At 44.9% G+C, this 17,145-nt stretch overlaps 2 protein-coding genes across 5 annotated transcripts; both read left to right on the top strand.

Annotated features, from left to right (window-relative positions):
- The first annotated feature begins 1,364 nt into the window (after positions 1–1,364).
- On the top strand, positions 1,365–7,091 carry LOC114857650 (probable E3 ubiquitin-protein ligase HERC4). 2 transcript variants are annotated; one of them, XM_029154325.3, is made up of 23 exons: positions 1,365–1,645; positions 1,715–1,826; positions 1,893–1,969; positions 2,046–2,267; positions 2,341–2,432; positions 2,580–2,710; positions 2,890–3,014; positions 3,098–3,165; positions 3,240–3,355; positions 3,455–3,514; positions 3,635–3,740; positions 3,835–4,030; positions 4,114–4,262; positions 4,336–4,437; positions 4,587–4,685; positions 4,781–4,903; positions 4,984–5,130; positions 5,319–5,485; positions 5,577–5,643; positions 5,725–5,795; positions 6,046–6,229; positions 6,316–6,418; positions 6,540–7,091. In XM_029154325.3, the coding sequence occupies exons 1-23, from the start codon at positions 1,420–1,422 to the stop codon at positions 6,746–6,748; spliced, it is 2,952 nt and encodes a 983-aa protein (XP_029010158.1). In that variant the 5' UTR covers positions 1,365–1,419; the 3' UTR covers positions 6,749–7,091. The 2 variants fall into 2 exon arrangements, with proteins under 2 accessions (XP_029010158.1, XP_029010157.1); XM_029154324.3 differs by having other exon boundaries at positions 5,316–5,485.
- A 364-nt stretch (positions 7,092–7,455) lies between these two features.
- Positions 7,456–16,757, top strand: LOC114857652 (probable E3 ubiquitin-protein ligase HERC3). 3 transcript variants are annotated; one of them, XM_029154326.3, is made up of 23 exons: positions 7,457–7,843; positions 7,936–8,050; positions 8,151–8,227; positions 8,367–8,588; positions 8,662–8,753; positions 8,901–9,031; positions 9,245–9,366; positions 9,453–9,529; positions 9,635–9,729; positions 9,846–9,905; positions 9,986–10,088; positions 10,168–10,363; positions 10,759–10,904; positions 11,011–11,115; positions 11,210–11,302; positions 11,425–11,571; positions 11,657–11,797; positions 11,886–12,055; positions 12,131–12,194; positions 12,297–12,367; positions 12,469–12,652; positions 12,777–12,876; positions 16,196–16,757. In XM_029154326.3, the coding sequence occupies exons 1-23, from the start codon at positions 7,642–7,644 to the stop codon at positions 16,420–16,422; spliced, it is 2,940 nt and encodes a 979-aa protein (XP_029010159.1). In that variant the 5' UTR covers positions 7,457–7,641; the 3' UTR covers positions 16,423–16,757. The 3 variants fall into 3 exon arrangements, with proteins under 3 accessions (XP_029010160.1, XP_029010159.1, XP_029010161.1); XM_029154327.3 differs by lacking the exon at positions 11,425–11,571 and having other exon boundaries at positions 7,456–7,843; XM_029154328.1 differs by lacking the exon at positions 7,457–7,843 and having other exon boundaries at positions 7,986–8,050; positions 8,666–8,753.
- The last annotated feature ends 388 nt before the right edge of the window (positions 16,758–17,145 follow it).

Genomic DNA, 17,145 nt, shown 5'->3' with positions numbered 1-17,145 from the left:
ATCTTTTTGTAGCTTGGACCAGATCATACGTTTTCAAAATGTATGTACAAACACAGTTATTGTACAAAACCTCTCTGGGTCATCCTAAGTCCTCTCAGGATAACAGCATCAGAACGTGACCAGTCCCAGCTTCCATAAAAACCAAAGCTAGATGTGAGGAACTTCAAGAGGACAGTAGGCTGTTTGATTTACAACCACAGGTGTTCTCACCTGGGAAACGTACAGGCTGAAAGCATTTTATATTTCACAGGAGAGCTTTGTCTCTAATTCCTATAATAAAACCTTTTGTATTTGCATGAACATAAAACACATTATATAGCTGGGTAAATCACATTTTTACAAAGCATTCTTATAATTGGACATTTGTGCTGGTAAAAAGCTCCAAAGGTTTTTCTTACTTTTCTAATAATAAGTTATAATAAATCCATTATCTAATTATTCGACATGAAAATTCTTCTACCTTTCAGTGACTTTATTTTTGGCTTAGCACCAAACTAACACTGAGAGAGAGCTGCATCTTCAGTTGTGCTGTGGAGCTATGGGTCAGAGACACAAACCTTTTAAGATGATGTGCACATGATGAACACACCTACACACCAGCTGCTTTCACCTGTGATTAGTTGCTTTGGTGGGAGAGAAAGAGGAGTGAGAGGAATGTGATCACCGGCAGAAGACATGGTAATAAAAGAAGAGGCTGTAGTATACCTCCTATATTAAACCCATCTGAAAGCTACTAGTGCAAAATGAACATCAAAGTTACTGGTGATTATCAATTGAGCTTTATATTGATCAAGTTGACAACTTTTAGTCTCTTTTTTTATGTCATCATATTCTTACAAAACCAAATTTCCCAGGAGCTTGTTGTTTCCTGCATCAGAAAAGAATGAAAGCTGCTCTGGATTTGAATCAATGACACAATGGACCTGCCTCAGTCTGGACTCAGTGCAGCCTCTGTCTCCACCTTGTGGTTCATTTGTGCCACTATCTCAGAATGCAAACATGCATGTTCATAGTCACAGATGGCCCACTAGTTTTCTATTTTTTCTTTACTTTAATACTTCTTTTACATGTGAAACCTGTGAAATCAGCTGTTGTTCCATTGTAGTATTTGTTGTGTCGTTTCTTTTGTAATCATGTAAACAAACGTATTATTATAACGTATAAAACATTATAAATAACGAGTAATAGTGCACATTCATCAGCATCGGCAGTTTCCCGGTCTGAGGTCTAACAGGACGATCCAGGATCCAAACTTCGTATTTTCGCTTTGTGAAACGCAAACCTCGCCGTCGTTTCGTTTCTGTCTGCGTGCGTCACCTTTTGTTTTCATGGCGATCAGCTGAGCTCCGCAGTAGGTTTCGTTTCTGGCACAGACGGGTCAAAAAGCAGCTGCTCGCTCTGGTGAGGCAGTGAGACAGCATGTTCACGTGGGGGGAGGAATGTCAGCGGGGCTTCTGCCCTAAAGGCGGCTCCGGAGCGGCCAGCGCCGGCAGCAACGCAGGGGTCCATCACCTGAACCTCAGCTATCACATCCGGGACCTGGCAGCGGGTCACAACGTGCTGGTGTTCCTCAAACCCAATGGAAACTCCTTCATCATTCGTACACATGAGAGCGAAGATGGGATTAGAGTCCGACGAAGGCAGAGTGAGTGTCGGCCTTGAAATCCTTTGTTTGTGATGGATGACATGTAAGCGGCTGTCACCTGTTTGCCAGAGTTTGTTAAATGTAAAGAGAAGATCCAGGCTGTGAGCTGCGGGGATGAAGCCGTCACTCTGCTGTCTGACAAAGGCTGCGTCCTCTGTGTGGAGGCTGCTCTCCCCCCGAGGTAAAGAGACGCCATCCATCCAGTTACTTGAACCTTCCAATTTGTAAGAGTTTTATTTTTTCTCAGGCCTCTGGAAGGTTTGCACAACATAGTGGTTTCTCAGGTTGCTTGTGGGAGCCAGCATTCACTCGCTCTGACCAAAGGTACAGACGCCAGTTTTGACACTAAACATAAAGCTGGACCAAAAGCTAATGAGCAGCCGTGCTGATGTGTCCACAGACGGCCGGGTGTACACGTGGGGGCAGGGCTCCAGGGGCCAGCTGGGTCTGGGTACCAGGAGGCTGGGGGCCAGTCCTCCCCAGCACCTCAGAGCGTTGTCAGGGATCCCCCTGGTCCAGATCGCTGCAGGTGGAGAGCAGAGTTTCTGTCTGTCTGTGTCTGGAGCCGTGTTCAGCTGGGGCAGGAACCACCGCGGGCAGCTCGGCCTGGGAGACACCACGGGTAGGAAAGGGCTTCTATGTTTACACGAAACGCGTGGTGGGGAACGTTCGACATGGTGACATCATTTCTATAGACAGAGATGAACCTGTTGCTGTTCATTACCTGGACATGAAGAAAACGGTTTCTGTCTCCTGTGGAGAGGACCACACCGTCGCTCTCACCAAGGTTAGTGGAGCTTTCTAACCTTGTTACTACAGTAACTGTGGCACAAATCAGGGGAAATGAGCCCACGCACAGAAGTGTTCTGTCCCACAGACGTAAAGGGAAGCGAAGGATGAGCTTTTAACTGGAGGCTGTGTGGTCTCTCCTTAGGATGGGGCCGTGTTCACCTTCGGATCAGGTCGACACGGGCAGCTGGGACACAACTCCTTCAGGAATGAGCTGCGTCCGCGGCTTGTTGCAGAGCTGTGGGGGTCAAAGGTCATCCAGGTTGCATGTGGACGGTAGAGTACATTGTCTGCTTGTAGACTGTACTGATATCATACATACATAAAGCTATGTAAAAAATGTTCTTGTAAATATTCAAGATGCTGATTGAAAAGAATTTCACTTCATCAAACGTCTGCTGACGTTGTATGTAAGTATTTCTGTGTATTTTATTCCCCCTATTTGTGTTCACCAGACGTCACACGCTAGCGCTCACAGACTCGCGGACTGTCTACTCCTTTGGTAGCTGTGAACAGGGGCAGCTAGGACGCGGAGAGGACACTCATCCGTCTGTGCCACTTCCTGTTCATCTGCCTCTGGGTAAATGATTGTACAAACACTAAATTAGCATCATAACTAAGTCCTGCAGAGATGACGTTCTTATTGCCTCCCTGTCATTTTAGATGGTGATAATAGCCCCATAATAAGAAGAGTCTTTGCAGGAGGAAACTGCTCATTTGCGACTGTTGAGGTACGGACACGGCCGCGTGGTTCTGTGACAAACATGGAGACTTGAGACTGGAGCTCTTGTGGTTTGTTCTGCAGACTCACGGGGAGTTAAACACAGACACTGCCGCCAGCGGAACACGGCTCTGTCTTGAGGACATGATCGATCATTGGACATCTAATTGCGATTCAAAGTCACGGAGAAAGAAAAAACTGTGAGTATTGTGTAATCATTTCGTATAATTAATATTTTTTAAAATCAAATTTCGATTCCTCAGTGTCATTTTCCAAAAGAAAACCATCATTCTTTGCAGGGACATTCGCCGGATGTTCTCCTCAGCGTGTTGTGTCAATCAAAGCTTCCTTGAACAAAGGTAAAGACACGTGTGAGCGCCTCCTTTCATGATCCTTAACTTTAGTGACTTAAATGTTCCGTCTTTTCCATTCAAATACCTGCCTTTTAGCACAAACATGTGTTTGGTCTGTGTTCTTAGGAAAGACAAACACTTCCAGACATCACCCACGTACCACGGCTTGAACCTGTCGATGGCACGACTCGCTTTCAAGAAGCTGGTGCAGAAGGAAGACGTTGTGACGGAGGTTGGTTCTGCGTTGTCTTATTGTCCAGGATCAGACTCTAAATGCAGAACCACAGTTACCTGAAGCCCGTCACACCTGAGTCCCATCCCGACAGGTGGAGGAGGCCGTGCTGCTACTGCTTCAGTCCCTGAATACAAAGCCTCTGGCGGTGGAGGGGCTGAGGCTCCACCTACTGCTCACTGAGCTCCTGCACGTGATCCAGAAACACGGACGGAGACATAGCGAGCGGCTCCCTGAGGCGCTAGCTGCTGCCGTGCTGCGCCTCCCGGCTGGAAGCCTTCAGGTCCTAGGTACCGTCACTCACAGTACAGTAGATACAGAAAGAAGAAGTGGTTGTGTTTCACTTGTGGGACCTCTCTGTCTCTGGACTCAGGTGAGTGGTGGGCCTCCCTGCCTGCCTCCACCATGGTGAGCTACGTGAGGCTGTGGAAGAAGGCCCTCTCAGCGCTTCTGGCCTCCGATCTGTTTCCTTCTGATTCCAGGGTCAGAAACCTGCTGGGCATCCTCCAGCACATGTACAACGTAAGCACCCGCTTCATCCACGTCACGCTGAGCCTCAACGTCCGCGCACTCATTCTCCTCAAACCTGTTTCAGGTCAACAGGAAGCTCACAGAGCCTCGGAGGGTGCCAGACACCCATTTCTGCTTATGGTTTGACACAGAGTTTCTTAAGAAAGAGCTGCTGCTTTGGCACATGGTACAAAACTATATTTTAGTCATTAAAATCAATAATTAAACCTATAGTCTGTGATTCTCACAGATGTCTTCATACTGTAGCTGACATGTGTTCATCTGCTCCTGTTACACTGTATCATTTGTCATAAACTGTGTGTTTTTTTCCTGTAGGGGGTGTCAGAGGAGTCACTCATCCTTTTAAACTTCCCCATCCTGATGGACCTGCAAACAAAGAAAAGGCTTTTTGACTTGAATGCTGAATTCTGCAAGGTAACTGAAGCCAACACCAACAAGCCTCTGGACACAAAGCCATCAGAGTCAGGACATGGTTGATATTTAGTGTTGACTCCGTATAAATATTCCAGATGACTCAAGCTTTCTGGTTCCACTCGACACTTGAACTGTACCTGAGTCGAGGAAAGGTTTTGAAGGACACTCTCCACCAACTGTCTGCTGCCCACCACAGCGACTACAAGAAGTCGCTGATAGTACTGTACTTCCTGTGTGTATGCTGATTTGTGTCATGTTGTAGTCACGCTTGTATAAGTTTGACTTTTTTGTCTTCAAGGTGTATTTTGATGAAGTCCTTCAAGAGGATGACATCAGTGTCAACGTCAAAGACTTTTTTCATAAAGTCTTTCATGAGATGACATCAGTAGAAGCTGGAATGTTTATGTTTAACGACTCTGAAACGCTGGCGTGGTTCCCATCTAATGTAAGAGCCCAGGCACTGAATAGCAAACAGCTTTTGACCCTGTTGTACCCATTCATTCTTTTATTATTTCATATTTGGTGCCATCTGTTTATACCATTAAATAGACCACAAAAAAACTACAAAACCCAGGCTCCCCAAATTTGTGGACCTTTATTTCTGAGGTTTTCTGTCGCTCCTGTCATCAGCAGGCAGCGCTGGAGCACCAGACATACTTCCTGTTGGGGCTTCTGTGTGGCCTGGCTTTGTACCACCAGTGCATTGTACACCTTCCGTTCCCACTGGTTCTGTTCAAGAAGCTACTGGGCATAAAACCTTCCCTGGAAGACATGATGGAGTTCAGCCCATGTGTTGGAGGGTCAGTGTCCTAACTGTGAGCTTTCTGTAAATACTGTACAGCATCTCTGACAGCACAGCTAAAATGCCTTTGCTTTTCTTCTCGTTTGAAGCAATCTGAAGCACATCCTGGAGAAGTATGACGACGACATTATAAAAAGCCTGGAGATCGATTTTTCAGTAGGTGTTTAGAGATCGTCAGTGATGTCCAATCCAGTTTATTTTGTCAGATAATGAATGAATCTTCTTTTCTGTTAACAGATTGACTGGGATGGGAAAAAGGTTGAACTTGATCCTGAAAATCCTGAAAAGCCAGTAACAGGTCAAAACAAGTGAGGACCATGAAGCTTTTATTACTTTACTTTGTGTTGTCTTGTTTCAACTTAAAATTGCTCTAACTGACTTAACACTAAATTATCTCTGGTGGTTCACAATTAAAGAATCAGTTAATCTTATTAATCATCTTGTTTTTCCTAAACTTATCACTTAATTTGATTAGCTCGGCAACTTGCAAAAAAGGAAAAATGAAAAGTTTGACTGAAAAGCTTTTGTGTTTATCTCAAACAATAATCTGCCGAACAGAAGGGAGTTTGTTGAAGCCTACGTGAACTACGCCTTCAACACATCAGTGGCCGGCGTGTTTCAGGAGTTTAAACAAGGCTTCTTTCAAGTGTGTGACCAGGATTTGGTGAAGCTGTTTGGGCCGGAGGAGCTGCAGGGAGTTCTGGTGGGTGATGACTTCCATGACTGGGCAAAAATGAAAGAGGTACATTTCAAACCAAGGGTGTATTGCATTGTTAACTGATTTTTAAACAGCAGTGACTGTAACTTTACTGCATTTTCTGTATTTAGAACACAATTTATGAAGGCGAGTACCAGGCTGACCACCCAACTATAAAGATGTTCTGGGAGGTGTTTGAAGAACTAACTGAGCATCAAAAGAAAACTTTTCTGTGTAAGTATAAAGTATATGCGTATATAAAATAAAACAAAACTCTACAATAATTTTAGGAAAGGAAAACTAATTAGTGATATGTTATAATGTGACTCACTGACTATCATGTTTCTTTCATTAGGGTTTGTGACAGGTTTTGAAAGGGTGTCTGTTTTCACCATGAAAAACATCACGGTGGCGGTCCGAGGTAAAGAAGCAGAGGAAGACTCGTATGACCAGTACTACCCTGAAACACACACGTGCTTCTCAAAGTTGGAGCTGCCCTTATACTCCAGCAAAGACATGATGCGAAGCAAGCTGACAGAGGCCCTGAGCAAGAAACGAATCTAAGAGGAGAATCTCTGAGTGATGATAGGACTCACTGTGTGTGAAACACTGTGGAGAAGGACCTCGTAAATGACTTAATAAACAAATGTATAATGAACCGGGTACCAGGCACCACATACAATGTACCACATCCAGACTCAGGGCTGCAGGTGGTGTTGGGGGTGAGGGGTGAGAGCTATAAATCCACTGTGTGTGTGCGTGTGTGCGCGTGCGTGCATGCGTGCGTGCGCGCGTGCATGTGCGTGTCCTGTGTTGTAGGCTGATAGCAATTAAAACCCTTAATCAATCAAATATGAAAATTAAACTACTGTAAAAACTATTTCCTTCATTAAAGCATTTAATTAAACCGCATAATTTATTTTTATATATTTCTAGACGTTATATTTGTGAACACAACAATCTATCATTTCTTTTATCATATAGACAGACAGACAAATAGAGATTTATTTATTTACTCGTTCTCAGTGCCCTCAGCAGTAATACGCAATAAATAAAAACTAATATAAAACTAATAAAATTATCTAAAAACACAAAGAATAAAAAATGACAAATGACAACAAACGTGGCATTTTATTTATTTTTTGGGGTTTTTTCATTGTAATGTCACTATAAACTATAACAATAACACGACCCCCCCGACACAAACACACACACACACACACACACATGCGCGCGCACACACACGGATATCCGCCCCACTGTCTTCACACTGTTTATTATTCGTACGTTTGCGCTTAATACGTGGAGCATCACTTTCGGTTTCCTTTCGTCATAACTGCAACACGTCTGAGCTTCTGCTTTCCCTTCAGCGTTGCTGGCGTCATGCTCTGGTTTCGTTTCTGGCTGACGGAGCTGCGTCATAAGAAGCAGCTGTCGCTCCCTGCAGGCACTTCAACATGTTTTCGTGGGGAGAGAAGTGTCAGCGGGGCTTTGGCTCTAGAAGCGCTGTGAACGTGTCGGATGCTGGAGTTCGCCTCCTGAACCTCGGCCGTCACGTCGGGGACCTGTCTGCGGGTCACAGCGTGGTTGGCTTCGTTAAAACCAATGGAGACGCATTCATCATTCGCACCAGCGAGGACAGTGACGGAGGAAAGCAGAGTGAGTGTCAGTCTTGTGTTTCTGCTCTCTACTGTCTACATGAACCTGATGAACGGCCTCTGTCCTTTTGATCTGTCACCTGCTGGCCTCAGACCTGGTTAAATGTAAGGAGAAGATCCAGGCTGTGAGCTGCGGGGATGAAGCCGTCACTCTGCTGTCTGACAGAGGCAGCGTCCTCTGTGTGGAGGTTCCTAAGCTCACTACACGGTAAGAATTAGGTTTAGGTTGTGCCACTTTCATAATCGTTGTTCATTTGACTTAAATATTAGAAAACGTGCGTAATCTTTGCTGCTTGTTGCTGTTTCAGGACTCCAGACGCTCTGTGTGGAATAGCAGTTTCTCAAGTGGCTTGTGGCAGTCAGCATTCACTCGCTCTGACCAAAGGTACAGTGACCTGCTACTGGTGAAGTTTAGAAGTTTGTCAGGTTTGTCCTCCATCATTTAATTGTGCTAAGGAAAGTAGGTATAAACACAGACCACACAGAGCCCAGGTTTTGACTCAGCCGTGCTGATGTGTCCACAGACGGCCGGGTGTACACATGGGGGCAGGGCTCCAGGGGCCAGCTGGGTATGGGTACCAGGAGGCTGGGGGCCAGTCCTCCCCAGCACCTCAGAGCGTTGTCAGGGATCCCCCTGGTCCAGATCGCTGCAGGTGGAGAGCAGAGTTTCTGTCTGTCTGTGTCTGGAGCCGTGTTCAGCTGGGGCAGGAACCACCGCGGGCAGCTCGGCCTGGGAGACACCACGGGTAGGAAAGGGCTTCTATGTTTACACGAAACGCGTGGTGGGGAACGCTTGACATGGTGACATCATTTCTATAGACAGAGATGTACCTGTTGCTGTTCATTACCTGGACATGAAGAAAACGGTTTCTGTCTCCTGTGGAGAGGACCACACCGTCGCTCTCACCAAGGTTAGTGGAGCTTTCTAACCTTGTTACTACAGTATCTGTGGCACAAATCAGGGGAAATGAGCCCACGCACAGAAGTGTTCTGTCCCACAGACGTAAAGGGAAGCGAAGGATGAGCTTTTAACTGGAGGCTGTGTGGTCTCTCCTTAGGATGGGGCCGTGTTCACCTTCGGATCAGGTCGACACGGGCAGCTGGGACACAACTCCTTCAGGAATGAGCTGCGTCCTCGGCTTGTTGCAGAGCTGTGGGGGTCAAAGGTCATCCAGGTTGCATGTGGACGGTAGAGTACAATTCTTCACCTATGAAAACATTATTAATTAGTTTGATGAAGCTGATGTGATTTATTGATGATGATTGATACCGGCATACTGAAGTATAACAGAGTGGGATGATTTAAAATCTTTCTGGTTTAAGTCACGTCCCGTATTGTTTTATTTGACCACACACATCTGTGGTGACGCTAAAACACTTGTTTTGCTGTCTGCCTAATCAGACAACACACACTGATGCTCACAGACTCTAGGAGGATCTACTCCTGTGGGTGTGGTGACTTAGGGCAGCTGGGCCGCGGAAAGGAGACTCCCTGTGTGCCTCTGCCTGTTCAACTGCCACAAGGTAACAATGCTTGAACTCAAACTGAACTGTTGTGGCATCCTGTAGTTAGAGGAGAAGATGAGCTCAACATGCTGGAACTATTTCAGACTCCAGGGATGATCTCAAAATCAGAAAGATCTACGCAGGAGGAAACAGTTCCTTTGCAGTATGCATGTCTAATGAGGTAAACTTAGAGTCCAGCCTGGACGCATTTTAATTATTGGAAAGATTAATAAACTGCATTATTTGTGTATATAAATTCACTATTTCATTCTCTCTTAATCCACAGAAACTTCATGAAAGACCAAAGATTGACTGCATTGAAGGAACAATGACTAAGTGGATGTGTGAACGTGATTCAAAGACACGGAAACAGATTAAACAGTGGGTTTGGTGGTGTGGTGCAGCGGTGCTCACTGATCTCTGAGTATGATTATTGCATTGTTCAGTGTTACATTATGTCTTAAATGTTAGTGTCAAAACATGTGAATCCTTCACAGGAAAATCCTGAGGATGTTTTGTTCTGCATCCTGTGTGAACGGGAGCTTCCTGGAGCAAAGGTAAACACACATACTCTTCTGAGGACCTCTTCTTCCCTTAAGCTGTTTTATGCAATTTACTTGTACTTTCTTGTTTTCAGACAGGATAAACATTTCCAGACCTCTTCAAATTACTCTGGTGTGGACTTGTCACTTGTTAAAAGCAAACTGGAGGAACTGATGGAGAGAAATGTTGTGGAGAAGGTGCACATTTATTGATCATCCATAGATCAGGGGTTAAAGAGACAAACCTTCACTTTAACCACTTGTGTATTGTTAACAGCTCGAGCTTGCTGTTGTGGAGTTGCTTCGCTCGCTTGATAAAAAGCCGGTGGGAGTAGAGGGTCTGAGGATCTACCTGCTGGTCAACGAGCTGATGCATGTGATACAGGAACACAAGCTGCATCCATGTGTAGAGCTGGCAGCAGCGGCGGCCGGCGCCATGCAAAGACTTGGTGGCCAAGGCCTCCAAACCCTAGGTATCAGAGAGGGGTCTGGGTTTTATAGAGTGCATCAGTGTCTTCTTGTCAATCACTGCTGGGAAACAGACTTTTTGCTGTAACCAAATCCTCTGTGCCTTGGTGCTATTGATGAGTGGATGGCAATAAGGGTAAATTATAACTTTAGAAACTTCAAGTTGAAAATTAATCCTTTTCTTATTCTATTCTTACACACAGTAAATATTTTAAACAATCTTTTTGCTTTTATCACAAGTACACAGTAGAAAACAACAGGGCCCATAAGGCTGCTCCACAAGGATCTACCCAAACCTGCACTGCACTCCCCTTCCAGGGCCAAACTACTAGAATTGTTACTATGTGATGATGATAAGAAGATAGGCCTCATCTGTTCTCACTAACTTGTTGTTTCCCAGGCAACTGGTGGTGTTCACTGTCAGCGCACACTATGAGCAGGTACGTCAAGGTATGGACTCAGGCCCTCTCAGCCCTCCTCTCCTCTGAGCTTTCAGACACCTCAGGAGTGAAGAACGTGCTCAAAGTCCTCCAGCATATGTACAATGTTAGTATCATTTTTCAAAGTGACACGTGAAAACGTAAACTAACCTTAGTTTTATTTTATGTAAGAATCTGTTTGGTCAATCTATATTAAAACAAATGTTTTAAAGGTGAACAAGGGGACTGAAGGACGCCAGAGGATCCCTGATAGCACATACTGTCTGGAAATAAAGCAGGAAGTTCTGAACAGGGACGTAACACTTTGGCGCTCAAAGGTAAAAAGAAAAGCAAAACTGACAGATTCATTTTCCAAACATCTCTTTTTTTGTTCAGATAACATTCAGTATCAATATTCTCTTCTTCAAAAAGAATTTTCCACCACTTCTCCTCTGTAACTTCCAATTTGTGATGGATCTCAAGTCAAAGAAAATGGCATTTGAAATCAACGCTGTGCTCACTCAGGTACAGTAACTGAAGCCATCTTCTCCAATGAGCCATTAGCAGGTTCATGTTGACACTGCAATAATCACAGTGAATCAAATGAGAACTCATGCTGGACGCTGATATTATGGGTTGTTTCATAGGTAGAGCGCCAGAGGAGAGCTTTGGGTCTGGTCCCTTTACCTGAAAGTAATTTCTTTGAACTAAAGCTGAAGCGAGCATCACTTTTGGAGGACTGTTTTGAACAACTGGCTGGGGTTGATGACCATAGCCTCCAGAAGCCACTGGTGGTCAATATTTTGCTTTGACTTGCTGCTAAGAGGATGCTTTTATTCTGTGTGATCGCCAGTGATGGGAGTCTTTTCTGTCTGGCAGGTGTATTTCGATGGGGACCCAAAGCTCACAGATGTCTACAAACGAGACTTTTTTCACCACCTGTGTCGGGACTTGGTGTCCACCAAGTCTGAGATGTTCATGTTTAACGACGTCAAGACGCTTGTGTGGTTCCCCTCCAAAGTAAGATACACATAGAAAGAGTATTAGAGCCACAAACTCTGGATTCACTTTTACACGGTTCTGACTGTTTTGCTTGATAAACAAACAGGCAACAAAGGAGTTCAGGTCCAATTTCTTCCTGTTGGGGCTTCTGTGTGGTTTGGCCTTGTACAACCAGTGCATCATAGACTTATCCTTCCCACTGGTTCTGTTCAAGAAGCTACTCAACATCAAACCGACACTTGAGGACATGATGGAGTTCTGCCCAACTGTTGCAGAGTCAGTGTAATAATAATGATAATAAATCATGCTGTCTGCTGTAGTTCTTTTGGTGAATGTGTTATTTATCTTAAGGAGCCTGCAGTGGATCCTGGAATATGAAGATGATGTCTTAAAAGAACTGGGCCAGGAGTTTACGGTTGGTCTTTTCTTGTAAACTGTGGCCTGATGGCCAACTCTACTCCTCACAACTCGCCAGCTGCAGTGATATTTATCACAGCCTCCCTTTCATAATTAACAGATCTGCTGGGATAATAGGGACGTTAAACTTGATCCCCAAAACCCTGAAAAGCCAGTGACAGGTCAAAATAGGTAAGACTGAAGACTTGTTATGTAACTATCCAATACAAGTTGTGTGTATTCCCTCTGTGTCGCGGTCAGTTATCTGACACAAATGTCTGTTGATTAAACAGGAAAGAGTTTGTTGAAGCCTACGTGAATCACGTCTTCAACACATCAGTGGCCGGCGTGTTTCAGGAGTTTAGACGAGGCTTCTTCAAGGTGTGTGACCGGGATTTGGTGAAGCTGTTTCGACCAGAGGAGCTGCAGGGAGTTCTGGTTGGTAAAGGTGTCTACGACTGGGCCAAGCTGAAACAGGTACAGTATAACAAAAAAAAAATACTTCCAAGGTACAACTGTTAAAGCCTCCAGTGTGTCGTCAGAACACACAGTATGTCACTAATTGTCTAAATGTCACGGATTACTTTATTTATGCCGTCAGAACACACAGTATGAGACATACAACGCTAGGCACCCCACCATACAGATGTTTTGGGAGGTCTTTGATGAACTCTCTGAAGAACAGAAGAAAGATTTTCTTTGTAAGTAGTATTTTCGATATATATATTTATGTGTGTGTGTGTGTGGATATATATATATATATATATATATATATATATATATATATATATATATATATATATATATATATATATACTATGGTGTAGTTGTTTTTATATATATATATATATATATATATATATATATATATACACACACACTCTATTCTCACCCTCCGCGGGTGGTCTCATCCACTTTCCAAGCTCGGGTCCTCTACCAGAGGCCAGGGAGCTTGAGGGTTCTGCGTAGTATCCTTGCTGTTCCTAGGACTGCACTTTTCTGGACTGAGATTTCGGATGTTTTTCCAGGGATCTGTCGTAGCCACTCCTCCAGTTTGGGGGTCACAGCCCCTAGTGCTCCGATCACCACAGGCACCACTGTGGCCTTCACCTTCCAAGCCTTCTCCAGTTCTTCTCTGAGCCCTTGGTATTTCTCTAGTTTCTCATGTTCCTTTTTCCTGATGTTGCCATCGCTTGGTATTGCCACATCCACCACTACGGCTTTCCTCTGCTCTTTATCCACCACCACAATGTCTGGTTGGTTCGCCATTACCATTCTGTCAGTCTGGATCTGGAAGTCCCACAGGATCTTGGCTCGCTCGTTCTCTACCACCTTGGGAGGTGTTTCCCACTGTGACCTTGGGGTCTCCTGTCCATACTCTGCGCAGATGTTCCTGTATACTATGCCAGCCACTTGGTTATGGCGTTCCATGTATGCTTTGCCTGCCAGCATCTTACACCCTGCAGTTATGTGCTGGACCGTCTCAGGGGCCTCTTTGCACAGTCTACACCTTGGGTCTTGTCTGGTGTGGTAGATCTGGGCCTCTATGGCTCTGGTGCTCAGGGCCTGCTCCTGTGCGGCCAGGATGAGTGCCTCTGTGCTGTCCTTCAGCCCAGCCCTTTCAAGCCATTGGTAGGATTTGTTGAGATCAGCCACTTCAGTTATGTTCCGGTGGTACATCCCATGCAAGGGCTTGTCCTCCCATGATGGTCCCTCTTCCAGCATCTCATCCTCTGTTCTCCACTGCCTGAGACATTCACTCAGCACGTCATCTGTCGGGGCCTTATCCTTGATGTACTTATGGATCTTGGATGTTTCATCCCGGATAGTGGCTCTCACGCTCACTAGTCCTCGGCCTCCTTCTTTGCGGCTAGCGTATAGTCTCAGGGTGCTGGATTTGGGGTGGAACCCTCCATGCATGGTGAGGAGCTTTCGTGTCTTAACATCTGTGGTCTGTATCTCTTCCTTTGGCCACCTTATTATTCCTGCAGGGTATCTGATCACTGGCAGGGCGTAGCTGTTTATTGCCTGGGATTTGTTCTTGCCATTGAGCTGGCTTCTTAGGACTTGCCTTACTCGTTGGAGGTATTTGGCTGTTGCCGCATTCCTTGTTGCCTGTTCAAGGTTGCCGTTTGCCTGTGGTATTCCAAGGTACTTGTAATTGTCCTCAATGTCTGCTATTCTTCCTTCTGGGAGTGAGACCCCTTCTGTGTGGATTACCTTGCCTCTCTTTGTCACCATCCTCCCACATTTCTCGAGTCCGAATGACATCCCGATGTCCGAGCTGTAGATCCTGGTGGTGTGGATCAGCGAGTCGATGTCTCGCTCACTCTTGGCGTACAGCTTGATGTCATCCATGTAGAGGAGGTGACTTATGGTGGCCCCGTTCCGGAGTCGGTATCCATAGCCAGTCTTGTTTATTATTTGGCTGAGGGGGTTCAGACCTATGCAGAACAGCAGTGGGGACAGTGCATCTCCTTGGTATATGCCACGTTTGATGGATACTTGGGCAAGTGGCTTCCCATTGGCTTCAAGGGTGGTTCTCCACAACCTCATCGAGTTTGCAATGAAGGCCCTTAGAGTTCTGTTGATGTTGTACAGCTCCAAGCATTCAGTGATCCATGTGTGTGGCATTGAGTCATAGGCTTTCTTGTAGTCGATCCAGGCTGTGCACAGGTTGGTGTGTCGCATTCTGCAGTCTTGGGCGACTGTTCTGTCTACCAGGAGTTGGTGTTTGGCTCCTCTGGTATCCTTACCGATGCCCTTCTGTGCTTCGCTCATGTATTGACTCATGTGCCCACTTATCTTAGCTGCGATGATGCCTGACATGAGCTTCCATGTTGTGGAGAGACAGGTTATTGGCCGGTAGTTGGATGGGACTGTACCCTTTGAGGGATCCTTCATTATCAGGATCGTTCGCCCCTTCGGTTAGCCATTCAGGGTGAGTCCCATCCCTTAGCAGCTGGTTCATTTGTGCTGCCAGGCGCTCATGGATTGCAGTAAGCTTCTTTAGCCAGTAGGCGTGGATCATGTCAGGGCCAGGTGCTGTCCAGTTTTTCATACCTGAGACTCTATGTTGGATGTCTGCCACTGTGATAGTCACTGGATTCTGTTCAGGGAGGTTACTGTGATCTTCCCTCAGATCCACCAGCCACTGTGCATCACTGTTGTGTGATGCCTCCCTTTCCCATATACCCTTCCAGTACTGTTCAGTTTCCAGCCTTGGTGGGTCTGCTCTGTTGTTATTACCCTGCCATTGAGAGTACACTTTCGCAGGTTGTGTTGCGAACAGCCGGTTTATTCGTCTGGCTTCGTTATCTCTGGTGTATCTCTTTAGGCGGCTGGCCAAGGCTTGTAGCCTTTGCTTGGCAGTTTCGAGTGCTTCAGGTATGGTCATCTGGCTGTACCTCTTGGGCATCTGTCTTTTCATTGCACCTCTCTGGGCCTCTGTCATTTGGCTCACTTCCCTCCGAGCTGCCTTGATTTTTGCCTCCAACCTTCGTTTCCATGGTGGGTATTGTTTCTCATGGCTCCCATGGTTGCTCTTATAGCCAAGCACCTCTAGGATCACTGATCCTGAAGCGTATATCAGGTCATTGGTTCTGTGATTGTTGTGGTAGGGATATATATATATATATATATATATATATATATATATATATATATATATATATACGACTATAAAGCTTCCTGGCCTCTGGTAGCTCGGAAAAAATGGATGAGACCACTCGCGTAGGGTGAGAAGGGAGTTTTTTATATATATATATATATATATATTTATGAGTTTTTATATATGTATATATAAAACATATTGATCGTATACTGTACTGTATATTCTCATTTTGTTCCACATGGGCGACTTTATACTCAGACTTTACAGCGTTTCCACACTGTACATGGATTCAAAGATGCAGCTCTGCAATTGTTGTTGCTGAAGGACGGAAGGATTGAATGTTGTTTACTTGTTAACATGTTTTGGTGAAGGTTTGTCGTAACCTGCCTCCACTTGCATTCTCTCAGGGTTTGTCACGGGTTTCAGGAGGGCTCCTATTCTTGGAATGGACCAAACGAAGATGTGCATTCGTATGAAGTACATCTGGAGCGGCTCCTGCGATCAGCACTTCCCAGAGTCTTTGACCTGTCACTCCATTCTGGAGCTGCCCTTGTACTCAACAAAGGAGATCATGAGGGAGAGGCTTACACATGCCCTGATACCAGAGAGTGCTTTCTTCTTAAAGGCTACATGAAGGCACACGTATAGTGTACAGTAGTGTTCATGCTGACCCTACTTCACAATGACAAACCAGATCATTGCACTTTAAAATTTAAGCAAAGGCTAAAATTCTTAATCATTCCACCGACATAAATGTGTAACTATATACTGTGTACAAACTGTTTGTTTGTAATTTAACTAATTATTTTATTTATGCCTGTATACATCCTTTATATTTGCACTACAAATCTACATAACTGTGTGATACAATTTACTTTGACAATGTTTAAATTAACTTAAATTGAATCCAGAAAGATCTAATATAACACTATGACGACCCATAACACAATAAATCTTATTCTTGTGACAGTGGAATTGTTTTTCTTGTGTGAAGCAAGTGTGAACAGTGTCAATTTTGAAATGACATTTCTCTGTTTTAGAATTTTATTATGTATTGCATTAATCAAAGTTTTATCCTGTCCTAAAGGATGTAACCACTTACTGACACGTTCGCCTAAAGCTGTCAGTGGTTCACGAGAAACTATAACAAGTGCGTGTTGTGTTCCAAAATCAAACACAACGTTTACGTGCGCTGTCGAAAAACCTGGGCCACGTGGCATTGTAACACATAGAACCACTAGGTGGCCCCACTATTCTGCTGCTTAACAGGTAAGACGTAACAAAGAGCAGCTGGGATGAGCTCACCGCGCAGACTGTAGCAGATTTACAGGATAACAATAGTAGAAATAACCCAATA

This window comes from Betta splendens, chromosome 6 (genome assembly GCF_900634795.4).
Source record: "Betta splendens chromosome 6, fBetSpl5.4, whole genome shotgun sequence".
Lineage (NCBI taxonomy): Eukaryota > Metazoa > Chordata > Actinopteri > Anabantiformes > Osphronemidae > Betta > Betta splendens.
The sequence above is the reverse complement of the archived record's forward strand: the minus strand, read 5'-3'. Positions and strand labels throughout refer to the sequence as shown.

What these genes read in the sequence shown, in the direction of transcription:
- LOC114857650 (XM_029154324.3), top strand. Translation starts at nt 1,420, where the DNA reads ATGTTCACGTGGGGGGAGGAATGTCAGCGGGGCTTCTGCCCTAAAGGC. An exon ending in AGGAAGACGTTGTGACGGAG is followed by an intron (nt 3,741 to 3,834) that starts GTTGGTTCTGCG and finishes CCATCCCGACAG; the next exon opens with GTGGAGGAGGCCGTGCTGCT. An exon ending in TCCTCCAGCACATGTACAAC is followed by an intron (nt 4,263 to 4,335) that starts GTAAGCACCCGC and finishes AACCTGTTTCAG; the next exon opens with GTCAACAGGAAGCTCACAGA.
- LOC114857652 (XM_029154326.3), top strand. Translation starts at nt 7,642, where the DNA reads ATGTTTTCGTGGGGAGAGAAGTGTCAGCGGGGCTTTGGCTCTAGAAGC. An exon ending in GGGAGCTTCCTGGAGCAAAG is followed by an intron (nt 9,906 to 9,985) that starts GTAAACACACAT and finishes TCTTGTTTTCAG; the next exon opens with ACAGGATAAACATTTCCAGA. An exon ending in ACTGGGCCAAGCTGAAACAG is followed by an intron (nt 12,653 to 12,776) that starts GTACAGTATAAC and finishes TTATGCCGTCAG; the next exon opens with AACACACAGTATGAGACATA.